Genomic DNA, 17551 nt, shown 5'->3' with positions numbered 1-17551 from the left:
ACCAGTGTCGTTTGTGTTTGCATGTTTCTAACCATTTATTGCACTCAACAGAGATTGTGGCCTAGTATAGGAATTGAGGGGTGTGGACTGGGTATTGCACATCAGTAGATGGAAGGAAGAATAAGTACAGATACATTCGTCAAAACGTCAGATCAGTGTTAATCTCTCGGTTGCGGATAGTACTGGGTTAGCTCGGCCACCACTTGATCGGCCAACTGTTGCGTACTGGCACACAGCACCCGCCGTGACATCAGATCCAGTGGTCCACCGGCCGGATCGAGACAGACACCGCCCGCTTCGCGCACCAACAGATCGCCAGCCGCAATGTCCCAGGCGTGAATGCCGAACTCGTAGTTAAAATCCGCTCCACCGAGCGCCACCATGGCCATGTTAAGTGCGGCCGATCCAAGACTTCGCATGCTGAATTAAGAGTAAAACAAGGTGCTAAGTAAAGGAATCTTCCGCACGGAACGTCGCACACGCACTTACCCGTGCACCTTCCGGATAAGTTTGCCAATGTTCTCCAGCACCACGGTCGTCTTCTCCTCTTCACGACTCGTCCCAAACTCGGTGGTTGCCAGTGCGTACGCTAGCCGCGTTTCGCCGGACACCCGGATCGGTTGTTCGTTGAGAAATGCTCCGGCACCACGGCGTGCCGTAAACTTTTGGCCAACGATGGGATTGTAGATGATGGCAATCTCGGCCCGTTTCTCCACCAGCAGCGCGATCGAGATACAGGAATGTGGGAAGCTGTGTACAAAGTTCATCGTTCCGTCGACCGGATCGATGATCCAGGTCGGTGCATCAGTTAGTTCGGCCTTCTTCCCCTCGCTCGTTTCCTCCTCTCCGATGAATCTACAAAGGCGATGGCCAGGTGCACGTGATTCGGGCGCACGGCTAGATAGAGGCTTTTTTCACGAGGCGCAAAATTACCTGTGGTCCGGGTATTTGGCCTTGATACCATCCATCAGCATCCGCTCAACCTGCTGGTCAGTTTCGGTAAGCAGATCGATGTTGCTGGACTTTTCGACCACCCGTTTGCGCTCGGAGTTCCGTGCCGCGATCAGCTGGAAGCGGCGGTGGTTAACATAAAAATCGATAATCAGCTACTCGCGGATAGCGCAGGATACAGGTTTTACTTACGCTTCCTGCACTTCCAACCAGGGCCAGCACGTGGTCGTAACATTCGCCCAAATCCATGGTTGAGCTGCGGTCGATCGATTAGCACTTAATTTGATTTGGGGATTTTAAATGCGAAAACACCACCGTCCGCACTGTTCAACTTTTGGTTTTTGAACTAAAAACTTTCCGGTCTCCGTGGGTTTTCTTTCCGTGACTATCGGATCGCGGTACTGTTGTAAAAAGATTATGAATCCTTATACGTGGTTTCGAATTCTGGGTTTGAGAATCTTTTCGCACTACGGTTCTCCAAGTTTTTTACACTTCCCCAGCCTACTTTTCCAGCGGGAACAACGGCGCGAATTACCAAACACTTGATTTTGTTATTATCACCTTTATCTTTTTCACGAAACTTACAAAACTGTTTAAAAAAGTTTAAAATGCCCCCTTTATATAGATATTTCCAAACCAAAACAGAGCACAGTGCGGTGCAGACTATTTTTAAAATAGAATTTTGATTTTTCATGAAAATCTTGCTTTAATTAGGACAATATGCACATGTTTTATCATCCATCACTGTATAAAATTTATGCTGTCACCCTGGGATTTCGTCGCTATAAATTGGCAACCCTGCTAACAGGCAACCTAGCCAATGCGCCAGAAAGAGAAGACAAAACGGTGAAAGAAAAGCATAACTAGAGGTTACCTCGGGCGAATGTTTTTCAAAATTCAAATTCAAAACCAACGAGCATACAGTATGCAAGTCTGATTTTTTTTCTTTCTTGAGTAACACTGGAAAAACGTATTGTGTTCACTAATAAAACACCTAAACATTTATTGCTTGTGCCCCAAACGTGCTCGCGTGTTTGGTGCTGACTTTTCCAAATTTTTCAATCGATTTCTAGTCCCCGCCATTAAAACTTATGCCCTAAATAACGTCTGGCTCGTCATCGATGCTCTATCTAAACCGACCCTGTAATTTCTTTAAAAAAACAACTTTTTTTTATCACCGCTTTACATTTCAAAGCTGTGTAAGGTACACTTATCTTTAGTATTTTTTTTTTTGCACCCGCACACTTACTTATCCCAGAAATCCGCAATCGTGGTGCTGGAAAATCCTCCCATCACAAAAATGGTGTGTTCATCACTTGAAAACCTAGGTGCAACAGTTAGAGTCTGCTCACATCCCATGGGTGCGGCTTGTACTTTTGCATTTTGTGGAAATCCTCTGTTGAAATGTATGTTGTCCATGCGGATGTTTGGTTGCAGTCAAGTCTCTTTCTTAGTTGGTCACTCGGCTTAAGCCCTGTACCACAATTATCCATTGCTAGGCTAATCGTCATCCTGGAAGAAAGTGAGGATAAAGAACATCGTCAATGATCAAGACCGATTCCGTTAAATGAATCAAACGAAAATGATATCAATGAGCATTTCCGATTAGTATACATAGCCAACTTTAGCTATAACTAACAAGCGCATGGTTTTTTTGCAGAGCGAGCAATTGAAGCTGCTTGCGAAAGGAAAACAGGTTAAAGGACTTTATGTGGGCATCGTATCGAAGCCACAGTTCGGCGACACTTGAGCCACAATATAATGCGCAGTAAGCAGTTGAGATTAAGGTGAACAATATGTTTAATATGTTTTATTTCATAACACGAACACCGCGAAATATAAATGTGTAGATAGAAGCAGAACAGAACGTGAATACTATCAAAGTGGATTCGCTTTTCGCTTTTGCGCTTTATGCCAACAGAGCTCCCTCACTCCGGTGTCCTAGAAATGGTCTCTGTCTAACCCATGCGTTTCTGCAAGAGACGGGTGAAGTATTACCCAAAAACGATGAGGACGAACGATGAATAAATTGGGCTATGACGTATACCAAAACCTTATATATCGCGGTATCATCCATTAGAGGATGGCCGATATATTACCTTAAGGATGGTGCTGACCAAGAGCGTCGATGCAACGCCGATTCCAAACATCAGTAGGTACGGCAGAAATTTGGTGTTTATTCCTTGACGCTTCTTCAGCAAGGTGCTCAGGAAGGACAGCTTACTATCCGAGTACGGCGGATATCGGGAACTGGCGATGAGAAGTAGAAAACGAAGAAGTGATGAATGTGCATTATGTTACGCGCTCCACGTGTTATCACTTACGCAGCCAGCTTCTCGCCAATCGGGTTGAAGTCCTTCGTCAGACAGGCCTTCTTGTGCACGAACGTATCGAACGAGTACTTACCGTGGTATGAGCCCATACCACTCGGACCGACACCACCAAATGGCAATGTTTCAACTAGAGGGAAAGAAGGTAATGGTCACATTAGTATCGGGTGTATGGGTATTACGACGCTACTGCATTTTCTACTAAAAATAAGCTATCTACAAATTCAGCATAATTGTCTTCGGTGCCAATTGTACTTCTAGCGTCATTAGTGATTCTAACATTATTACTACAATTTATGGTTAGTAAGAAGAGCGAGGGAGCGTTAGAGAGAAAACGCTGAAAGTTTTGCCACAATTAAGGAGCAGAATTACAACACTACTCTATTGTGCCACGCTACTACGTGTTCTCGCTGCTCGGACAACATGAACTGCTGTGAAGGGTCTCTGATTTTGAATCGAAAACCATGTCTTCTCTCTATGTGCTAAAAGCGTAGGGTACCTCCGACGTGAGCCATCGTATCATTAACACAAATGCCTCCGGACGAAGTGTTTTCAATGATCAGCGAACGATCCGCTTGGTTCTCACTGAAGATGTAAAGGCTCAAAGGTTTTTCTCTGCAGAACAAATCAAGAAAGGGATGTTAAATTGCGTCCCGAAATTACGAGAGCATTGCAGGACCAGCATATTTTTCACATTGAACAAAAGACAACGCGAACACATGATGAGACACAAGTTGGTGGGTACACACAATGCTATTCCCTGCCATATTTCTTCTTCTGTTTCCGGTTTTGATCTTCTCCAATGAGAGCGCAATTGCATGCTAACCTGCATAATGGGTCAGAGTATCATTAACGCAGACACTACCGCTCGAGGTGTTGACAAGGATCGCATCCCGATCCTGTAGGTTCTCGGAGAAGATGTACAGGCATAATGGTTTATCTCTGAGGGAAAGAATTTTCTTTTTAAACATTCCACCAAAGGGGGTTCAGCCAATGAGATGTCTTTATCGACATAAAAGCACAAGCAATAAGCACACGCAAGAGTACGTGTGAAGCATATTATCTAAGTGCATTCCAACACGGAACTAACATAAAGCGAATGAAGAGAGATTGTATAAAGGATACGGTACCAATTACTCATGCAAAAGGCACGTATACGAGTCAGGGATTCGTTTAAAGTACAAGAAGAATAACGTATCGAACGATACGTAACGACGATAATCGATAGACTCTTAGATTAAATCAAAACTTTCAGCGTGTTAAAGATCAAGAAAGAAAGGACAGCGCAAAAACGATCACGAGCGTAACTCCGGTCGACGGACAATTACGCATCGCAAACGTATCATTGCTAGTGTCTGCTAACCTGCACAGTGCATTAGTGTATCGTTCACGCAAACACCTCCGCTGCTCGTGTTTCCCAGCATCGCACTAATGTCGGCTTTTTGCTCGCTAAAGATGTACACGCAGAGCGGCTTATCACTAGCGTAGGGAGTGTGGAGAGCGAAGAGGGAAGTATAGCCATATATTACCATAACCAAGAAAGAAACGTAATACTAGGGTATTAAATGCCGAAACATCTAAGGAGAAAACCGGCCCATGCAACCTTGGATGAGAAACTTATATGAGATAGCAATTAGTAGACAACAGGAAACCACCACCTCGAGGACAAGCCGACGGACAACCGAAGATGCTCGTCAACAACCTTCAACCGGATGATGTACGTGCGTTATGAGTAACGGAGGGACGCACTTGTAAACCAATTGCTCGAGCATTGCTAAGAGTATGAACTAATCAAATCAATGAGTGACCACCACCAACCATAACCACCGGTTTAACAACACTAGGAGAGGACACTAGTGGACGCATCACACTGGAAGAAAACTGCTTCTTACCGGCGTACTGCATGATCGTATCGTTCAGGCACATACTGCCCGATCGTGTACCATTCGTGAAAAGCTCTTGAATTTTGGTGTCTAATGTGAAGATGTACATGACAAGTGGTGGTGATCTGTTTCGAGAGAGATGCACAATTGGAGCGACGAAGGATACACACATCACAACACCGGACGAACGGACGGACGATGATATCGATGTTGGTGATGATGGCATAGACGGTGCACAATCGAATCGACCACACAGTGTATGTCAGCGGACGTCAACACAATGAATGAAAAAGACGAAAGAAAATTGAATGAAACTGCTGATTGGGAATTGGGGTGGGAAGTGGATCAAACAGAGGCAGAGAAAACGTCACAATCGATGGTATAGGAAATGGACACAGGACATCATGCTGGTAAACCATTCTAACCGCTGCTGTCCCACTCTGCATCTAGCGATCGCACCCTATCCAGAACAACCGCGAATACCTGGAGTTGATAAACTTGATGGCATCGTAAGCATTGTCCACGTTCAGAATAGGCAGAATCGGACCGAAGATCTCGTCCTGCATGACCGGATCGGTCGACTTAACGTCGACAAGGATCGTGGGCGAAATGTAGCGATCCTGCAGATCCGTTTCACCACCGATCGCAACATTGGCACCCTTCAGCAGACCCGAAATCCGCCTGTAATGGTACGAAGAAGAGAAACAAGAGCAACGCATTATGATTTCCATTTAAACAAACGGCGAGCGCCATGATCGCCTCGTTACTCACTGGAAGTGGTTCTGGTTGATGATGCGACACAGATCGGGGCTATCCTTGGGATTGGTACCATACCATTCCTTCAGTACCTTGCGGGCCTCCTCAAGGAACTGCTTCTGTACCTGCTTGCTGCAGAGTACGTAATCGGGCGCAATGCATGTTTGGCCAGCATTGATAAACTTGCCCCACAGGATGCGCCGCGTAGCGATGGCGATGTTGGCCGTACTGTCCAGGTAGCAGGGGCTCTTTCCACCGAGTTCCAGCGTACACGGGGTCAGGTGCTCGCTGCAAGCCTGGTGCACGATCTTTCCCACACGCCCCGAACCGGTGTAGAACACGTAATCAAACTTTTCCTTTAGCAGCTCCGACGTTTCCTTCGGACCACCCGTCACAACGCGATAGCAATCCTTTGGATGGATGGAAGGAAGCGAATTAGGATGATGGAATGCTGTTGTTACCATTTTGATGCATATAATGTGTTGGCATGTAGAGGCATCTAGTAGCGCAACCAGTTTTATTATTTCAACATTCGTTCCTGCGTGTGCAGTTAATCGGTAACTATAACTACAGCACGACGTAACCGGTTGCGAAACAAGCGCCCTTTACACGCAACTATCTTCAAATCAATGGCCTTCAAGTTTGCCTTGTAGATTTTCGACAAAGAATCAGTGAAGTTTATCGAGCAGAAGTCTAGACGCATGTTTGCAAAATGTTAATTCCGTTCTACTTCTGCTTACAAATGGTTACTAGCCAGTGAAGCACATCGATCGATCGCAATAATGTATGTTAAAGTGAAACTGTTAAGAGTTGCTGCGTATGCATTGAAAGTCTGGTTTACAATTTTGGTGTTACTGCTGCTTGCACAAAGAACAAACCGGAGCGGTGTTCCTTTCACTCCTTCTCCAAAGTATGATACCTCGACAAGCTTTCAACACTTACCCCATCCAGATACTTGGGCAGCTTATCTGCAATAAACTTCGCCGAGGCCGTTGCAACTTCGCTCGGCTTAATAACGACACAGTTACCGGCCGCGATGGCAGCCGCCACCGGGACGAGTGATAGCTGCAGCGGATAGTTCCAGGCACCGATCACGAGCACCACACCGAATGGATCCTTGTAGATGTAGACACCGTCCATCAGATTCACCAAACTCTTCTCTGGTTTTTCTGGTTTCACCCACTCGCGCAGATTGAACAATGTGTTGCGCAGATCGTTGAGAATAAACTCAATCTCGAGAAGGTGGGCTTCCTGCTTGTGCTTTCGCAGATCCGCGGCCAGCACGTTTGCCATTTCGGCGGTGTTTTCTTCATAGCAGCGCAGCAGTGCATTCAGCTGCTTCAACCTACCGGGAGAGAGAAATAGTATTGCGAATCCATTTAGCTGGTTTCGGAAGCGGATTGAGCGACGGTTCCATTTGTTCCCCCTTCTACGAATGACCAGATTTTCTTTAATACACTACTCATCGGTCAAACATACTCAGTCGAAGAGCCTAAGGCCACTAACAAAATCCTGTGAAGGTCAATCAACTTAGGAAGCTCAACAAAAGCCATGGATGATCAAATAGAAAAAAGCATGCTCAATGATGTATGTAGGACAAAGCCGTTTACCCAATAATGCTCCGTCATGCGGCTTTACCACTTTGTGCGCTGGTGCCAGCGTGCCCTGAGGCATTGTAAGTACGCTTTACACACTCTTACCTGAAGTCCACATCTCGTGTCTTCCCACTATTGAAGGTGGTTCGTAGCTGCTGCACAATCTGCAAGGAAGGATATCAAAACGAACATTCATTTTAGCGAGGGTAATCAGGAAAGAGGACCGAGGCAGCTTACCTCTGAGCAACTCATGTTGATATAGTTTGTTGGCACGGGTGATCCTGCAAGGGGACAAAACATACGATTAGACGATTACAATTCGTGCACACGATCAACGCTGCGCGTGGTCCAGGTCGTGGCGAAACGAGGCTAATCGATTTGAGACGTGCGAAATCAAACAAATAGTTGCATTTACGATCGAGTTATACAATCCCTCTAACTATCGTTGATCATCTGGGACCGTGATTTTTTGCAAATCACTGCGCGGTAGCATCGGTTTTGTACTGTTTGTATCCAAAGCCGGAACGGGTTGCAAACTGATCGACTCTGCTGAATGAGTTGACCTTCACCACTAAAACGGGTTTCGTAGGAAGATGTTTCGATGTTACAAACTAATTAGCATACGAAACTAGTGTCTCCTGGGGCGAGTCCTCCCGCTTGGGTATTAATGCATTTAAATCATATTTCCCCAAGGACACTGTATTGATCTTTTCCAGAACTAACGGCACTTCACTCACGTAAGTAGGCGGTGGCTTCTTCCGGCCGGCAATCCGTTTCACGAGCTGCACAACAAACAAAGTAACGGGATCTATGTTTCTGTGATTCTTACGGTAGTGATCATTAATCTTATCTGTCGCCGAAAGCAGCGAGAATTGCGAGGCACCCCGAAAATTCGTCTTCCTCCGAGATGCGCGGAACCAGTTTTCACTTTCGATAACCCACTTTTTGCCGGCTGCCGCAAATGTCAAGTTTTTATTGTTTTCGTTCGGCTTCAAAACATGATGCGGTGGCTACACCTTTCACGTTTGGGATGCGTTTTCATCGCATGATTTTTCTATCAAATTCCATACTGAAATATCATAGAAACGACACGCATGCGTTTGCAACACTACTACCACGTCAGGCCACAGGTTATTAGTATACTGTGCAACCGGAATGTGCGACTAATTTGAGCGTTTCTTGTGGTTGTAAACAAAACACCAATACACACTAGCGAACGCGGCGACCATCACATGCCGCGTGGAGAAGAAGCGCCATCATAAGTGCGCGTCTCCGATGGCGACTCTTTGCCGGATCCACCGACTTTCTGGTGGAGGCTCACGCGTTAATCGATGAACGTGTTGAGTAACACAAAAAGTTGAGGTCGTGACGTGCAGAGGCTCGACGCACACATAGGCCCTCCGTTTGCCTGTGCCCATCATCAAGTGCAATTAAACTCGCAAGAGATGGAGAAGAAGGTGAAACGTGAAGAGATCCTCGTTGATTTGACCCACCGAGCGGCGGGGGTACTGGAACAGAGTTATGTAAAAAACAACTCCGGCTCCAAGATCAAAGGAAAAAAATGAAACAAATCCTGACTAAGCAGAAAATTGTGGGCCAGTGCCATGTGTTCTGCCTGATGACTCCTTCAAGTCGGCGTATAGATCATGCATATCGATCATTATCATTGATGCGAAATCAAATTACTCAAGACCAAGAAATAAATTTACAAAGTCTACCGGAATCCTCATTCGCTCCGCTTAAAATAGGAGTTGAATTATCCGCCATGAATAAAACAAACCTCGTGCCTCCAAAATTCCGTTCACACTGTTGGTTCATTAGCTGGCATAGAGACAATTCATCATGCAGATTGATAGAAGGCCAGCGCTGTTATCACTGCATAGGTTTCGAAGCATGGCAATTAGAGTCAATTTGAGACGCTTCGCTAGGCAGCACCTCTTTCCAAACTATTCCAGCTGCTACTAGCAAAAAAATATATAATTTGAGCAACAATCGAAACCTAACGCTTCTTAAGTACACCTTTCACTTCCGTGGTTTCCGTCACCTAGTCTTGCATGTGTTTTAAACCAATAGTCACTGTGGTAGGAAGTACGTTAGGTCACCCTGTGGTCTGCGAATTTAAATTTTTAATTACCGGGCTCACGGTGGTGTTCATGTCTATAGTCAGCCCACCGCCTAGGGGTCATCTGGAGCGCGAGCATCTAAACATTTTTTGTGTGTTCTTTGTTGCGTTCTCAAGTGCCCAGAATCTATAATGATTGGACGAAAAGCCGGACAGACGCCAAATGAAGTACATCGTATAGCGTCATGTACTGGAAGCTTCTGTACATTACGCGCCATTCCACCACCGCCTTACCTTCGGCCACTCCAGCATGGACTTTGAATCGTAATTGCCATGGTATACGCCGACTGGAGGTACAAACTCAGTGACACCTCAAAAGGCACTGAAAAGATTAATCCGTGGCCATTGCTGCTGGCTGAGGTGCTACTTCACACAGAGAAACGCCACATTGCATGATGAAACACAGCAATGCTCTGTGTGTACTGTGATGAGAGTGCAAATTGATCATCAAATTTTGTTTTGCCGACCGGGATTTGGTTGAACATGACGTGCTGGTAAAGCATGGCTTACTATAGCTGACTGGCAGGCAAACGAAACGCGATAGTGAGGAGAGTTCTTATCAATCGTGACTCCTCGCCGACTTGTACATGGGGTCAAAACAACAAGCGATAAAGGAGGCCGCATCGCAGCATGATGTAATATGCAAGCCGAGCTTACAGAATAATTTACTACGAAAGCTACTATTGACTTGTTCCTTTTCAGACAAATGTTCTCAAACTAGAAGTAGCTAATCATCAGAAACAATCGTAACAGCAACGAGGGAACGCAACAATTGCTTATCATGACCGGTATATTAATGGACGGTGTGTGTTTGCCGGCAATTAATCCTCCCCTTGGCCGCACAGTGCGAGAAGATAAATCATTCCCTGATACCGTGATGATTGGACAGGTTTTAAAACCTCAATACCACCAATGAGTCCATAGGTTGATCGCGCATGGTTTATCAGGTTTAAAGGGGGAAAATCAGGGGGAAAAAATCCTATGCACTGAAGCCTTTATCTTGCGGTCGTTAGTCCAGCTGACAGGGGAGTTTTAAACCTGTTTCAATCCTGCATTACTCCGGCGATAAGATACGATTGCTGGCAGCTGTCCCTGCGGGACTGCGCAGGACTGATTTTTGCAACCAAGCATGATCGAACGTAAATTTATAATCATCCGTAACCTTTGTCCTCCTGGTCACCGAGAAGGTCAAAAGAAGTAAACTGCGGACGCCAAAGAGGAGAGGGAGAAGAGAGGTCCTCTCCAGACGTCCATATTTTTCTCCAGGACGCAAAGTTGACGTCCTCGTATAGCAGGAGGGACCTTCGGCAATTTATAGGTCGAGATCAACCGTTTCACTTCGCACGCTTGTCAACATAGCACACTTCACATGGATTACAAGTTGTTCCAATTGAACGGAGGGGACCGTAAGACGTAAGCCAAGTACGCGGCGTCCTTCATGGTGAAGCAATTGCTCCGCAGCAATGCCTTTCTCGTGTGGTGAACTGTTGAGCCGCGCAGGGTGGTTTTACTCTCTCGGGCTCGAGTTGGGTCGGGTGCAAGTACGCGTTGAAGGTTACCAAATTTTCACAACTTCCCTCCCATTCGAACAGTTACAGCAACAGCAGCAAAAGCATACCACAACAATCCCCCAATAACGCGAAGATCACTTTTCCTTTCTGTTTTCATGCGTACGATGCGAACACAGTGAACGGTGTATATCCCACACATTTGTCTCTCCCATGATCTTTTTTTTTTTATTTTTGTTCGCGCACAACACAAATGTGCACAGTAGGATCAGTGGGAAACTCGATTTTCAAGATTATCGAATGGAATGGCGGGATCATCGTTTCTCAACCGGCTGTACACACACGCTTCGGACACACGCAACGGTAGTAATTTAAACAAATATCCAACATAGCAATCCGCACCAGCAGCAGCAGTTGACAACGGAACGCAAATAAACAAACATAAACGGAAAACATAGCAACGCGCATGCTGCTGTGCCATGTAGTCCCACCCTCATGATTGAGGCCGACCGAGACAAACGGCACCGAGGAAGTACAAATTCCAAGAAGAACCGGACGAACCACAAAAATTGCACTTTACCAACCCACCTGAGAAAGAAAGAAAGAGCTACCACGTAACACAACTCTGCCGAACGCGGACGACGGACACTACAAATAAGGTGGACGACGACGGCAACGACGACGACGACGACGAGCTTCTAGCACGGCGAACGCACGGAAACGAACTGGAACCGGCTGACGATGCGGAGGCCCATTATTGTTGTACGCAATGAGCAAGCAACAACCATTGCTCCACACGAGCAGCAGCAAACCCACGTCACCCCTCTACACCCTCTGCCACCCTCATGTACCCTCCATGTGTAACAGCGCGCACATGAACGAACGCACTCATGCCGTACTTTAACCGCCCCCCTCGGGGCTGGATCGTGCGCCTCCATCACACATACCACCGGAGGGGCACCACAGATAAGTTACCGATGGGTTGTGCGGCTGAGCGGCTGAGAGTGAGACGTCGCGATGGTAGCAGGCGGTGACAGAATGAGAGGAAAAGTAGGGGCATTAACGAACGAATACGGTTATGCATCCGAGCTGAGAGCGAGTACGAAAGTCAGGGTTTTCTTGTGGAGTTTGTACTCGCACTTTCAACCGCAACGAGATGCTGACCGAGCGGAAAATGCATCACCGACAACACAACGACAATAACGACGACAACGACGACGTCTAACCTGCTCGACACGATATACGGAAAAGGAAAGGAAAACGATCAGACACCCGAGCCCGAGGTGTGGCGGCAGCAAGATAGGTGAAAGCCCCAGCAATTACCGACCAACCGATGACGCGGTTTTATGTGATCCTCTCCTCTGCGGCGACCGTCAATAGTTGGTGTGTTAGTGTCTTCCTACCGGGGTGGCACGCATGCACGCTCGGCAACACTGTTCGGTGCTAATTGCTTTTTGAAACAAGCTCCGGAATTGATGGGTTTGTGTGGTTGTCGCGGATTTGCATGCCGCCCGGTGGGGCGTATAATGATGATCGTTTTATGATCGGGGTTCTAGAAGGCGGCCCCGTGAAAGAGACACGTGAAACCGGTAACCCGCGCTCCGGAAAGTCAAGGTTCTCCAGGCAAACACGTGAGAAGTGCAGGTATTGTGCCTGTAAGCCATTTGAACTTTGATACCGTCGTCGATGTTTAAACCCTTTAAACACAACTCCCTCGGTTCTGAGCTCATGTGGTGCCGCCGCAATCGCATTATAAATTGACTATCGCTGTGTGTGTGTGTGTGTGTGTGTGTGTGTATGTTTGTTCGTTTAACGGAAAAAAAACTGCTGATTATGCTGTTTTTATGCTCCTCAGTGCAAAAAGCTTTTTACCGTTTAAAAAGAAGCTTTCGGCCGTACACAACGAAAAACGCTTGGAACCGGTGGGGAAACGCTTCAAAGCTCTGGCGCTTGTTGGACGCGAACGTGGAGTTCGATAGTGGTTTTTCCTTTTTTGGGCCTTTTTGTTAACACGAAACAACATTTATTTTTATCCACTTACCTTCCATATCGATCACAACGTTGTTCGCAGTCCGATCCTTTGAGCTGGCCGTTGATGCTGTTCCCGCGGCATCCGTTATCGGTTTAGCTACGGCTGAAGAGAAGCTGCCCACATCCGGTGGCTCTAGATCCACGTTCATGATACTACTGACTGCACTGCTGATACCGGAGCTACGATTACCATGCTGTTCATCATCAGCGGACTGACCAGAACCAGAAATTACCCTGGCCTGGATCTGGTTTGGGCTTTCAAGGTCATCAGATTTCATGTTTGCTGTCAGCCCCACTCCGGCTGGTCTCGCCTGAGGAACCTCCCCGAAAAGACGAGTTTCCTCGCTAGGATTCAGGGATGAGTTGTGATTGTCCATTTTGAACGGAACGGACCTGTGTGGGAAACGGAACTGAAGGAGAAAGACAGGATTGGAGACACTAACTAAGTAATAAGAGAAGCGTGGCATTTTAAAAATAATATTCCCGAAATGGGACCGCCTTGCCAGAAAACAGTTTTCCTGAAATTCTCCTTTAAATGTCAAAAACCATCACTAGGTCAACTGGAATGACCCCTATGAAGTTTTTAAGACATCATTAGCACTTCAATCTTGTTTAGAGTCGTGGAGAGGGTTTATCAATTTTTGGCAATAGCACAGCGTGAATAGCACAGTTTTTTAAAGAATAAATCATCACCAAAATTATATTTTTTACTTTAAAAGATTTCCAAAAGTGGAAACATCCAAATGTAAGAAAAAAAAACCCGCCTAGCGTTTGCCGAGGAATCTCTTTGCCTAACAAAGAATATAGATTTTTTTTGTCTCATCGTGCAATGACCGCCTCCAGAAAAACATGTTTTTCTGCAGCTCATCTCCAGAATCGTGGCATGTATTTCTTTTTAAAAACCTCACTCAGAATTCACTGGGGTAGCGCACATTAACCTTATTCGATATTTGGCATCTTGCCAAAATAAAAATAATTGAAAAATTCGGCTTTTTTGTCCAACCAACCAACACACCGGAACGAATTCGCACAATCGTCACTAGAAAGGATGCGAAGAAGCGATTCGAAGTCATCCAAGCACATCATATTTATAGCACCAGTATCCGCAGTTTACACCGCAGTTTGGAGCTTGAATGGTCCATGTTATTAATGATTCTGACCTCTAAATATTCTAAATATTGTTGCCCCATCTTTTACAGAGGCCAGCAAGAAAAGAACTTGATTCAGCTCACAGTGGAACCAACTAACAGCAAGAACAGTTGATCAATTTTTTTTAACGAAAACCGGGGTTTTTGGCAAACGGCGACCTTAGTCAACTATTAACATGCAAATGACTGCAATTCATCAGACCAAACTCTGCGCCTCTGCGGTTCGATGTTTTGAGGCGCAAACGAAGTGACAAAAATATTCGGAGGTCGCATTTGCTTGGCTGGCGACTGGCTTCTGCTGGTTCGACCGGTTCGAAGATCACCAAGCTATTGCCTTACACACGAACACCGGAGATGTCAAGCTGCTCAAGCAAAGAACGGAAATGATTGAATGTGTAAAGTAACAAAGTACACAGATGGTGCGTTCGCACAAACCCATTAGAAAACAAAATCAAATAAGCCGTGTCAGGCGGGATGTGACTGGTGACGGTTAAACTCGCCGAACATCTTATGTTTCTTCATTTAAAAGCATCTAAAAATCCTTGATCATTAACTTATGAGGCGGCTAACTAAAAAGCGTCTTCCGCTTGAGCGCACCCCGTCGCGACCTTGCATTTTTCAACATATTTTAACACAAAACTTGTTCTTAAACACGATGACCCCCTCTCTCTCTCTCTCTTCGTTGGATGATCACAGATTTCACGGAAGAACATTCGAACGCAGCCACATCCGGACGGATGTTTTGAATTCTTTCCTGTCGAATGAGCAAAGGGCCCAGGCGTAGTATCTGATCATCGCCCTACGGCGAAATCGAGTGTCCGGTTGCGGAGTGAAAGGGATATCGGTCGGCCCGAAATTTTAAGCCGAAATACGCGCCACACACCCTACACTCCAATGCAGATCGACGCACGTGTGATCACAGCAATCATGGGCGGTTAGTTGCTGATAGTTTCGCGGTTCGCAAGGCCTACTGAAAGAAATGCCGATTGTGCCGGCGGACAGCCCGGTAACGAGTGTTTCGGTTACGCAAACGACTGCCAGGCCGTTTTCACTTTTGTGCGGAATACGATTTATACAGAAGGCACGTGGACACTCTTCCTTGCTCACTTGTTGAAACACATTCCACATTGTGTTTGCACCAAATTGTCACGATTATCACGATGGGGAGCCCACCGATGCACCGATTAGCTTTAATTACACTCGGAACAGATAAGCACCACTCCGATCATAACGAAATCACATTACTCCTCAAAAAATGAAGCAACCGAACTAACAATCTACGCAAATACTGTTGGTCACTTACACGAGAGACGCGCGCTTGTCGCGGGATGGTTCGTTGACCCGGGAACCGGCACGAATTCGGGAGAGGACGTCACGTATTGCGCCTAAAGTAAATCGCTTCTGCAAGCGCGCTGTTAATGATGATGATGATTGCTCATGGGGGAGTGTAAGCAACATCAAATTAACCACAACTATTGTCACCACTGGAGCCTCTCCTGATGATGACCTATCACTCCCGCGGACTTTGAGGTGCTGACGGCTCCGTCACTGAAACGCCACTTGAAACGCACTCGTCGAAGACACTCGGACGAAACAGTTTGGTGGTGGTGCTGGTCGAACGTTGCTGCTTCCGCCGTCATCGTCGTGGGGGTCGGAGCAAACGAGATGGGGAACATTACGTACACACTCTCTCGGTCTCTCCACAAGCCAAGGGGTTTTAGTATGCGCAGTGGTCGATCGGCGCCATTGACCACCATGCTCCAACCAAAGCAACCATGTGCGTGTCCGTGTGGTGAGGTTTTAAAACCCGAAGAGTGCCGATAGTGAGCCGAGCCCGAACAGCGGCTAACAATAAGCGCGTAAATAGATTGTTGAAATAAAATGAAACATAAAATTGAAACAAGGAGTAAACCTGCTGAAGCTGTGTTGGTACTGCTTGTGTATGCAACTCTTAAATCACTTTACAGCGGGCAATGACAATAAACTCGACCGTGTTTATAGTTATATAAACGTTTGCAGCGCATTTTTATTGCTTAACTTTAATTAGCTCCATCCTAAAAGAGAAGAAGCGTTCAGAAGAACACATTTCAATATTCAGTTGGATGAGTTTACGTTAACCTCAAATTAGTATTAGATCCAGGGTTCAGGCGTGCTCAGACTCCAAGGTTACTGCAATTAAACCAATCTTTGTAACACCTCATAGATTGAAGATGAGAAACAATAAAACCTCCGTGTGTCATTCGGGAGAAGGTTGGCTTACTACGACCGATTGTTCTCTCGCAGGTTGTCGTTTTCTATGGGATTTCTCTACTCTTTGCACAACCTTGGCACTACCGTACCCGGCACAAAGCCACGGATTTTTACATCTTTCGAAACCCATTCCGTCTCGAAACCCATTAGTCTACCCCCGTTCGGTGACGGGCCTTCTTTTTACGGAGATCATCGTGCATATCGCTCCCTCCTCAAAACAGTCACCGGCCGGGCGTGGTGTGGAATGATTGATACGTTACTTTGCATTTGACTTGCGGTTTGCCGTCGTTTACCAAATATTCCGACGCCAGCGTGGAATGTGGCGTCCACTCGAAACAATGGCGTAAATCTCATTCCAATGGTTGGTCCCTAACTCATCGCGCTGCTGCATCTACTAGGCAGTTGGTGTTGTGGTCAAGGTGCACTTTTACACCATCATTATCTATGGCCTTTTCCTACCTTTGGCTTTGAATTCTATATGCCCTATAGCATTGCTCGTCGGTATTGTTTGTTACAGCCATTAACTGCAAGTCCAACAGAGCTAAGGTGGTTGATGGTTTTGGATTAATCTTTAATCGAACGATGGTTCCCCGCTAGTAACAACCTTTCGACCTTCAACCTTGCACCACGTCGAAAGATGGTGTACGCGATTTGCATTCTTAGCGTGAGAATGCTTTAATCATTAATTTGAGAGCAATTGAAACACACCAATGGCGATATTATTTTGAGCGGACAGTATTGCTATATCCTTGAATTCCTTACAAACCGGTTCCTCCTTCATGCTGCCCTGCGAGAATTTCGCCGATGGCAACGTTCACACGAATCAACAAGTGCTACCTACCATCACCAATTACTGTTCGACGAGATGATGCCTTACAATCAGTGTCCTTGCTGAGAGTTCCAACAGCTGCAAAAATTAATTTCCTCTTAAAATGCTTCGCTGATAATAACTGTATCGCTTCAAAATCAAAAGCACA

General features: G+C 46.1%; 2 protein-coding genes across 10 annotated transcripts; both read right to left on the bottom strand.

The window, feature by feature from the left end:
• Positions 1-19: 19 nt before the first annotated feature.
• On the bottom strand, positions 20-1602 carry LOC125957883 (inositol monophosphatase 1). The gene is made up of 4 exons (XM_049690900.1): positions 1144-1602; positions 934-1067; positions 490-855; positions 20-420 (listed from the first exon to the last, which is right to left on the bottom strand). The coding sequence occupies exons 1-4, from the start codon at positions 1198-1200 to the stop codon at positions 159-161; spliced, it is 819 nt and encodes a 272-aa protein (XP_049546857.1). The 5' UTR covers positions 1201-1602; the 3' UTR covers positions 20-158.
• Positions 1603-1930: 328 nt separating this feature from the next.
• LOC125957868 (aldehyde dehydrogenase family 3 member B1) lies at positions 1931-15862 on the bottom strand. Of its 9 annotated transcripts, XR_007469262.1 has the most exons (12): positions 15628-15859; positions 13187-13586; positions 7753-7796; positions 7621-7679; positions 6863-7265; positions 5936-6330; positions 5648-5845; positions 4645-4760; positions 3276-3411; positions 3051-3201; positions 2201-2463; positions 1931-2101 (listed from the first exon to the last, which is right to left on the bottom strand). XR_007469262.1 is itself a non-coding variant. In XM_049690883.1 (11 exons), exons 2-11 carry the CDS (start codon positions 13551-13553, stop codon positions 2452-2454), a joined length of 1881 nt encoding a protein of 626 aa, XP_049546840.1. In that variant the 5' UTR covers positions 13554-13586; positions 15628-15859; the 3' UTR covers positions 2096-2451. The 9 variants fall into 9 exon arrangements, 8 of the variants coding, with proteins under 8 accessions (XP_049546840.1, XP_049546839.1, XP_049546838.1 ...); XM_049690883.1 differs by having other exon boundaries at positions 2096-2463; XM_049690882.1 differs by lacking the exons at positions 1931-2101; positions 2201-2463; positions 4645-4760 and adding exons at positions 2705-2924; positions 3781-3896 and having other exon boundaries at positions 15628-15860.
• Between the last annotated feature and the right edge of the window lie 1689 nt (positions 15863-17551).

Source organism: Anopheles darlingi, chromosome 3 (genome assembly GCF_943734745.1).
Source record: "Anopheles darlingi chromosome 3, idAnoDarlMG_H_01, whole genome shotgun sequence".
In the NCBI taxonomy this organism is placed as follows: domain Eukaryota; kingdom Metazoa; phylum Arthropoda; class Insecta; order Diptera; family Culicidae; genus Anopheles; species Anopheles darlingi.
This window is presented reverse-complemented; position numbering and strand designations above follow the sequence as displayed.